Genomic DNA, 8,901 nt, shown 5'->3' with positions numbered 1-8,901 from the left:
CCCCCCCGACATCTTTAAATAGAACACAACTCAGATCCAGTTAAGAGTCCTGAACTCACACGGTTCAGTGCATCTGCTGCTAATATCTTGGTAATCAAACATCCAGATGTTCTGCGTGCGTCACAGCTGTTCTGTGGCGGGAAAAAAAAAAAAAGCATGGTTGTAATGATGGGTGTGTGAACGGGTTTCGGAGCAGACTTATTTCAGCAAGACAATATACCATAACCCATTTTTCCTCCCTAAAACATTTAATGATTTTTTTTCTTTTTTCATTCCCCTGACAGAGTGATTTCTCAGTACTCCGATTACAGAGAAACAAAGAAACTCGTATATCCCACCTCTTACGTCACAGGCTGTTTTTGTTAACTAATAACATCACCTTAATTCAGACTTTGAAGCCCATGAGAATAAGCCATTTAAAAAATAACAAAAAAAAAACAAAATTCGGACACGTAGAATAAAACAAAACAACGACAGCGATCTCAGGGACGTGAAGTCCTCCAGCGGAATGATGCGACTTTAAGTGATAGCTTTGCTGAAAAGAACCGGGAGCGTGTGATCAGCGTCTTTCCCTTCGGCGGGGTTTGAACTGTGCGTCGCAGGTTTCACGGCAGCGGAAGGCGCCGTGATGGTGGAGATCCTGGCCGCCGCGGCTCGTCAGGCCTCGGAGGGACCGGCGCTGCCCGGGAGGACCGGAACCAAGAAGGTCAGTTCTTATCACACGAAAAAGTCCCGTCGCGCCTCACTTTGTTTTTTTTAAAACCTGACTTCGCCCCTCTCGCCCCGCCTCAGGTGGTGAGCGCTCGAGAAAAGAAAAGCCAGACGGACGACTGTCTGAAGCTGACGGGGCATCTCCTCACATGGCTTCCTCGGTTAATCCAGAAGGTATTTAATTCTGTCCGAACTCACCTGGAATCTCTGTGAATCCCTCTCACTGTGCTGTAATACCATCTGCTCTTTAACTACGTCTGTGCAGTTCTCATGTAGCGGCGACATCGTTGCCTCCCTCATGAAGATTCCTCAGTTCTTCATCTCAGATTGCCCAGAGGCTGAAAACACACAGGTCTGTCTCCCCCCCCCACCCCACCCCACCCGCTGATCCCTTTACACCAACTTAAATGACATAATTATCATCTTATCTTTGTTTTTTTTTAAATGAAGTTACCCACAGTGCTGTATTTACCTATTAAAGTTACTGAATCTTCAGATTGAGAAAGGAGCCACGACTGTAGATAAGTTAATAGTATTAATATCCTTACACCTCTGTGCTGTAGGATTTTAAACTTTTTACTTTAAATATTTTTAGTTAAAATGGGCAATCAGTGCACATAATACAATTAAAGACAGTTATCTGATTAACAAATAAGACACTTAATTAAAAAAAAATAAAACTTAATTTTGTTAATTTTTTTTGACTGAATAATCAGATTAATTATGGTGAAAAAGTTGGTGAAAATACCATCATATCTGCTTGGGAAAAAAAGTATTCCAGACTTTTAGTAATTTAATTATTGCTTTTTTTTATTCCTGCGTTCTTAGATGATTAAACAAATGTAGCTGAAAGTTAAAAAGAAAAGATCTGACGTTAAATGTCCGACCCGATGCCGTCCCTGCAGCAGGTCTCCAGTCTGCTGGCAGAGATGGCAGCTGTCGTGGACCTCCACTCGGCCCCCGCGGTCCTGGAGGCGGCGGCCCGCTCGTACCTCAGCCTGTGCGGCGAGGGAGCGGCCTGGGGCCCCGCGGCGAGGAGCGCTCGGGACGCTCTGGTCCGGCGCTGGGTGGAGCGGCTGACGGAGCTGCTGCGGGTGAGGAACGCCGCTGATCTGCGTCTGCGGACTGAAACAACAATCACGTGCTTTAGACACTGTATATATGATGATGTCACTTGCTTCCCATTTCAAAGCGCTGGCAAAAACATGCGAACCACTCGCTCATCCACCTGAACGTCACACCACCAAGCAACAGGTCATCACTTAAAAAGCTACTAGTTGGCTTCGGACGTTCTTGGGAGATCTCTTTCATGGAACTGTCATCAGCAAAAATTAATATTAATTAACTTGAACGATTTACTGTTGAAGTGATGATGAAGTGATGAACAGCAGTTAGATGCTTTTCAGTAATTTACAAGCTGCGGCGCTGAATCCATTGGAAACGGGTACAATTCCAGATCTAAATGGAGTACAATCACCTCCTTCCATTGGCTAAATACCTCTGGACAGTCTCACATCATACGCATAAAGGAGCCAATGGTTCCTTGTGGGCAAAAAGAGCATTATGGATCAGAGATTGATCCCATTTAAAGTCTTTTTCTTGGTGTTATGTAGGCCCCATGGCAACGTGTCAGATGTAAAATCATTGGCTTTTCAAATGTGAGCAAAAAAACAACGTTTTCGTTCCTCTGCTCTGTTGCAGGATGACCCTTTTTCTGCCAACGAGGAGAAAACCAGAGAACTCGTCGCGACGCTGAGGAAACTCGGAGCTTTCCACAAGTAAGACGGTGAACTTTGAAACACATGAGTGTTTTTCTAGACACATGGGGTTCGGTCCTCACGCCCGCGTCTCCTCCTGCTGTGGCAGCTGTCACGACCTCGGCCGGTGGGGCGCGTTCGAGCTGCTGTCTCCTCTCCTGACGGAGCAGAGCAGCCAGGGAGGAGCTCCGCCCGAGGTACCGTCTGCACGCTTACCGTTTCCCTCCTCCTCCTCCTCCTCCGCGTCCTCAACCCTCCCTCCGATCTCCCTCGTGTCCCTGCAGGTGCTGGAGGAGGCACTGCGGTGCTTGTCCTTCGCCGTGCTCTGGTCGCTCAGCGCGAGCGGCGAAATGCTCACCTGCAGAGTGAGTTGGGCCTACTTCCTCGGGCCGTGTTTTGATTTAAAGGATAAACGGGAGCTGCTGCGGCTGGAGGTGAGGTCTGTCCACAAACGGACAGCAAGACTGAGAATCCAGAGGCTGCACGAAAAAGGTCCGTCTGTGGCATCTTAGACACAAAAGACACAACTATAGGGAAGGCTGGTTGAAGAATCAAACTCCCTGCAGCAGTTTGTTGAATCTGGATGGATTATAGAGCTCAGTATTGTTTAAGTTGGTCAATCGGGCCTCAAATGAACATGACCGAGAAAATTAATAAGCCTGTATTTAGTATTGTGATGTGAGGGATTCTGATTCCTCTGACAGTAGTATTATGTATTATTGGTGGTACTCAGGCTGGATCAAGAAACAGGAAAACAAACTTGCAGTCAAGTAAAATAACTTCAAATGGACCTAAACAAGTTAAAGGGAAATTACGGGAAAAAAGATTCAAGTAGAAAACAAATATTGCTTGTTTTTCAGACAAGTAACAAAGCAGATTGTTTCATTTCTGTCTAGTTTTTTTCTGTTTTCTTACATTTTATCTCAGCTCACTGTATTTCATTGACCGTGCAGAATGTTACAGAGTAACTTCAGGTTGGTTTAAAAGAAATCAATGCTTTCAACTCTGCATCGATACGAGGAGCTTCTCGAAGCCTTCTGCCTTCAGAGCCGATGCAGTCGGGGTTTGAAAGCGGTCCGTCTTGTCGTCCACAGGAGGAGGCCGTGTCCCAGAGGCTCCAGCTGCGTCTGTTCTGTGAGAGGAGCCGTCACTTCCTGTCCCACTGCGAGCTCGCCGTCAGGCTCCAGGTACGGCAGGAAGCGGAAAACGTGTCTCTCTTTCTCGCCTTTTTCCTTTTTTTTTTTTTTTTTTTTTCTGTCTCCGAACTCTCGTTTCTTCCGCATTAGGCGTTTCTGGGAGTGTGTGACGTCCTGACGGCTCATTCGTACCAGCTGCAGGTGTGGCATCCCGCCGGCTTTGGCTTGCTGCTGTACACGCCCAGTCCCAAGCTGCAGAGGGCGCTGTTGGGCTTCGTGTGCTCGCACGTCTTCGTGGGCTCGGACTGCGACAGTCAGAGCAGAGGTGAGCTCTCCGCCTTTTTACTGTTGCCGTTTTATGTTGGAATGCCAATCTGACGACTAATCAGTGTGCAAATTATATTTTAATCAGGAAATTAAAGCTTCCGGTTCACAAAAGCTGCTCAGTGAAGCTGAAATGAGCAAAATTGACACATTCATTGTTCTGTTAGTTAGACGAATCAGCAGTTTTGGCATTCTTTGAGCAAATCCACATTGCCCACCGCTTTGAAAGACTTTGCGTAACCTGCTACTGCTCAAAGTATGTGTTCGGGATGACTTTCAGCTACTCCCACACCAAATCTTGGATCTTTATCTGTAAAACTGACTGAGTTGTAGCCATTTTCATGTTGGTTAAAGCCGATTAGCTGCGGCGGCCACCTTGAATCGGGTTGACTCCAGAAGTTAATGGGGTCGTAGGCGTGCACCCAGTGAATACTCTCTGAGAGTTGCTTTAAAATTCCCTCAGTGTTTCCGGAAAATAAATGAGGTTTAAACAGAAGCGTCACGAGCGAAATCAACGCAGGAAACCTGCTCTCATTCGATCGTGCCCCATTTATCTTAACTGGATAAGATAACTGCACCTTTTAGGCCTTCAAGCAACCAGTTTAACTAAACCATCCGAGAAAGAAAAGCCATGATGTCTAAAACATTGCTTTATTTATTTATTTTTGTTTTACAAATTCATGTAGAATCTGTTTCTGTACAAACTCCCTGAACAAGAAAAGTAAAAAAGTAGACAAGTCAGAGGAGCCGAGGGGTAAAATGTAGAAAAAGTACAAAGTAGAGGTTAAGTTTCCCCTTCCTGCAAACATCCCGTTAGCTTTGAAGTGGTCGTGTTGCTCAGTAGGTGGCGCTGTCGCTCCGTCGCCGATCTCATTGATCAGCGCGGCAGGCCTCCTGCGCAGGTTTTAAATGCACGGCCACACGTTGGGCCTTAATAAGCCAGCGCAGAGCCGCCTGCCTGACTGTAAATGTGCTCCGATTCCCAACCTGACCCGACAGTTGACCCCCAAATTACAAAGGAGGCGCCCGGTAACGCCTTCGGACGGGAAGCGGGACGGACTAATTTGGGCGGACGCGCAGTTCGACTTTGTTATGCAAAGCGGCGCGGCCTCGTAAGCCGACGACGGCGGCGCGCTTCCGTCTGATTCGTAATGAGGAAAACAAGGCTGACGTGTGGGAAACCCAAAGGGGGGGGGGGTTCTCTTTGTAGAGTCCTGCAGGTAAAAAAAAAAAACCCAAAAAACTAACTTAGGAATCCATTCTGCCGCAGCTAAAACGTTTCATTATCTTTTACAATAACTTCGGCTCGCTCAGACGTATTGCATCCACATATGGGAGCGTCCAGAGAAACTCAATAACCGTCCTGGTGGGAATCTCTTAAATGTTCAACCAAATATAATCCAGGATTATTGGTTTTTGAACATGTAATAAAAAACTATTGTTTTATTGGATATTCCTGGTAACGGTTTTCTTTCTTTTTTCTTTCTTTCTTTCTCCCCCCCCCTGCCCCCGTCTGTTCCACAGACAGTGTTTCGTATTAGCTGCCGGATCAGAGATCACTCAGAGGGCAGGGGCACAGAGTTAAATCATAAAATCAGGGCAATCTCTTTCCGTGAGAAAATTCCATTAACTCTGGCTCACCTCCGAGCCCATTTTATTAGTCTCGTGAAAGATTGAAGCCACATGGTGTCACAACCGTAGCCGCAGTTTGATGTTATCTTTGATTCCCACCTGGTAAAGCCATCGTCCTGAAACTAAAGCGCCCCCTCTCCCCTGCTTTGTTCTTTTTTTCCTTTCTCTCTCATATTATTTCTTGTGATTAATCGCTCGTCTCGTTTCACCCCCCCACCACCACTTCACATCTGATGATCACGCGCCTCGACTGCGTCCCGCTCCCTCAGAGAGCAAAAACCCCGAAGCGGAAAGGCTGGAGGACCTTCACAGAAGAAGAAACGCGCTCGCAGCCTACTGCAAGCTGATTGTGCACGGGGTGCTGGAGATGAGCGCGGCCGCCGAGGTCTACGTGCACTACGTGAAGGTGAAAGTTAATTCCTTAAAATAAAAACAACAAAGAAAAGGTCATTTCTACAAACTCACTGTTTCAAAAACTACTAACTCTACTAAACAAATAAATGTAATATAAATATACATAAGGTTTATTTCAAAAGTGATGTCTTATGTAATCAAGACTAGTTTAAAGAATATTGCTTCTATTTTATGTATTGTTTTCAAAATGATTCAAACATGTTCAGTCTCATTGCATTACTAAATAAAAAAAACATTTTTAAAATAAATGTCCAGACTGTTAAACCTTAATTATTAAAAAGCCTAAGAAAACATGTTATGAATTAAGTACATTTTTCCATTTAACTGGCTTTTTTCATTACTGTAACAACAAAACTTTAAATTTGCTCCCAGAAATCTAAAAACTGACACTACTACCACTAATAATAATAGTAATAATATTAAATCTTAAAATTAATTCCTTTCCACATTAAATTTTTATCCTTTCAGCCTTTTAAATGAATTAGCACCTGTTAGCTTAGCGAGCTAAAACCAGTAGTTAGCTAAGTCTTTCTTTTTTGCTTTGCATTACTTTATTGTTAAGTTTTTTTCCCTCTCCAAATGCCTTCACGTGGATATTTTATATGTTATAGATTAGTTTGATTAGAATAAAATAAAGTGAATATAAATGAAAAAAAAAAAAAATTGTAGTTGGTGGTGTTAGCTTAGCTTATCTTAGCGACATAAAAACAACAGAAAACTAAGCTGAGCCTCTCTATTTTGCTCTCCCTGTTTTGGTTTATGTTTGATTCATAAAGTAATTTGGTTAGAGGACAAATATTGGACATTTGTTCAGCTGTATTTGTGTTTTATATAAAAAATAAGAACATACAACTTTGTCTTATTTGTTTAAACTGAGCTAGAAATTCAGTCACAGCTTTAGAAACAAGTTAATTATCGTATGTCTTAGAGCTTGGAATGAATAAAATACTTGCAAACTGTATTTGCAGGATTTATATTTGTCATTTAATCGTGTATTTCAGATGTGCTGATAACATCTATGTATAACTCACTCTGTCCGCAGTACAATAGTGACTTTGGAGACATCATGAAAGAGACGATGTGTAGGACCAGGCAGATAAATAAAGTCGAGAGCGCTCGTTCTCTGGTGCTGTGTTTGCAGCAGGTGAGCTCCGTCCGTGTTTTACATTCAGCCGCCCTCTCGGATTGGTCTGCAGAGGAGCTGAGGTTTTATTTATATTTTTTCCCTCCGCTTTCCCCAGCTGTTTGTGAGACTGAAGCGGGAGCAGAAGAGCGGCGGCGGCGGTGGCAGGGCTCACTCAGGAGTCCAGACTTTCACCAGCATCAAGGAGCTGGCCCGGCGCTTCGCCCTCACCTTCGGCGACTCGGCAAAGTTCCGCGAATGCGTCGTCACGATTCACAGGTCGGCGAGCGCCCTCCTCCGTTCAGTGCCGGTTTGGATTTGTGTCTGGCTGGCTTTTGTTTGACTTTCTTGTTGTTTGTGGTGATGCGTTTAGGAACGGCGTCGAGTTTGTGTTCCAAGACTTCACTCAGGCTCCAGGTGCAGCTACGCCCCCGTACCTCTCCTACCTGACCATCCTCAGCGAGTTCTCCGGCAAACTGCTCAAACCAGACAAGAAGACGGTGTAAGTGCCGAGCGCCAGGTTAGAGGGGAGGAGGGGACGAACCTTCGTCACTCGTCAAGCTCTCCTCGTGTCCGCGCAGGTTCTCCTACCTCCAAAAGCACACGGCGGAGCACGTGGTCAACCTCAGGGAGGAGTGCTGGCAGCCCCTCGTCTACTACCGCGCGTCCTTGCTGGCCGCGGCTGAAACGGAGGACGCTGCGTCGCACATGAGCTCCGACAGGAGGCCCTACCCGCACGTTCGCTCTCCCCTCTCCAAGCAGAAAGCGGAAGGTAAGTCGCCAGCGGCGCTCAAACACAGAAGCGTGCGTTTTGTTTCGCCTCCCATCCCGGAGTTGGTGTCTCTCGTTTTCTTCAGGAAGCAAGTCTCCATGTCAGTTTCGCCCTGCTGACCGAGTTAAAGTCCCCAAGCCGAGCACCTGTCCCAGGTGAGTGATTCCCCCCCCAATGTGCCGAACATGTAAGCGTCCTGCGCGCTCGCCTCACGCTGTCGCATTGTCACCTCAGCCCTCAGGAGAAAACGGGCGACGCCGATCCGTTCTCCGTTCCTCTGGAGTTTCCCGGCGCGGAGGAATCTGCCGACGAGCCGGACGACGGCACCGTGGAGGTCGAGCTGTAACTTCGGACGAGACATCCACGGACACCTGTCCTCAACTTGCACCTTTTAGACACGCTCCTCTCCATCACTTTGTTTCCTTAAACATTTCCTTTGCCGGTAGAAAACGGAGCTATCACTCTCATTCCAAAAAAAAACTAAAAATTAATTCAATATTACAATAACTGCTAAAATGCACAGCTGCAGCACTTTACCGAAGTCAAAAATAATCTACCAGATTATTATTATTAGTGAAATAATCCTCAACAAATGCACAGTTTATACCAAATTCAGCTTCTTCTCAATCGTTGCAAAAACTAAACGCTACGGTTTGAATAAATCATTAAAACACATTACATGTATCTAATATACTTTGAGACTTAATGCAATTCGGGAATTCTTTTTAAATTAGGAAAGGCTGAATGCCTGAAATATCGATGAGGTATCAGCTCAGAAGCTTATTTTCTTTTCCTCAGGGTCACTGTAACAAATCATGTTTATGACTTGACCATTTATTTATAACTTTTTTTACATAAAATGTAGAAAAACACCCTCTTTTTGTCCACTTTCTGGTTGACAAATGAGTTGATTTATATCAGATCAGGCCTTTTGTTTTTTTTTAAAACGGCTGTAAACTACTTGAATGTTAAACTAACATTTTCTTTTAATTTTTTATATATATATATATATATATATATATATATATATAT

At 44.9% G+C, this 8,901-nt stretch overlaps 1 protein-coding gene across 1 annotated transcript in view; it reads left to right on the top strand.

The window, feature by feature from the left end:
- The window catches only part of si:ch211-269e2.1 (cohesin subunit SA-1), a 13,681-nt gene extending 4,940 nt beyond the window's left edge, over positions 1-8,741 (top strand). Inside the window, exons 15-30 of the mRNA XM_037976213.1 lie at positions 564-706; positions 793-885; positions 977-1,063; positions 1,617-1,805; positions 2,413-2,489; positions 2,578-2,665; positions 2,753-2,833; positions 3,563-3,655; positions 3,755-3,929; positions 5,830-5,966; positions 7,017-7,118; positions 7,216-7,376; positions 7,471-7,599; positions 7,679-7,869; positions 7,955-8,024; positions 8,104-8,741. Coding sequence (XP_037832141.1) covers positions 564-706; positions 793-885; positions 977-1,063; positions 1,617-1,805; positions 2,413-2,489; positions 2,578-2,665; positions 2,753-2,833; positions 3,563-3,655; positions 3,755-3,929; positions 5,830-5,966; positions 7,017-7,118; positions 7,216-7,376; positions 7,471-7,599; positions 7,679-7,869; positions 7,955-8,024; positions 8,104-8,215 — 1,928 coding nt within the window. The 3' untranslated portion in view covers positions 8,216-8,741. The remainder of the gene's footprint in view (positions 1-563; positions 707-792; positions 886-976; positions 1,064-1,616; positions 1,806-2,412; positions 2,490-2,577; positions 2,666-2,752; positions 2,834-3,562; positions 3,656-3,754; positions 3,930-5,829; positions 5,967-7,016; positions 7,119-7,215; positions 7,377-7,470; positions 7,600-7,678; positions 7,870-7,954; positions 8,025-8,103) is intronic.
- The last annotated feature ends 160 nt before the right edge of the window (positions 8,742-8,901 follow it).

This window comes from Kryptolebias marmoratus, linkage group LG6, assembly GCF_001649575.2.
Source record: "Kryptolebias marmoratus isolate JLee-2015 linkage group LG6, ASM164957v2, whole genome shotgun sequence".
Lineage (NCBI taxonomy): Eukaryota > Metazoa > Chordata > Actinopteri > Cyprinodontiformes > Rivulidae > Kryptolebias > Kryptolebias marmoratus.
The sequence above is the reverse complement of the archived record's forward strand: the minus strand, read 5'-3'. Positions and strand labels throughout refer to the sequence as shown.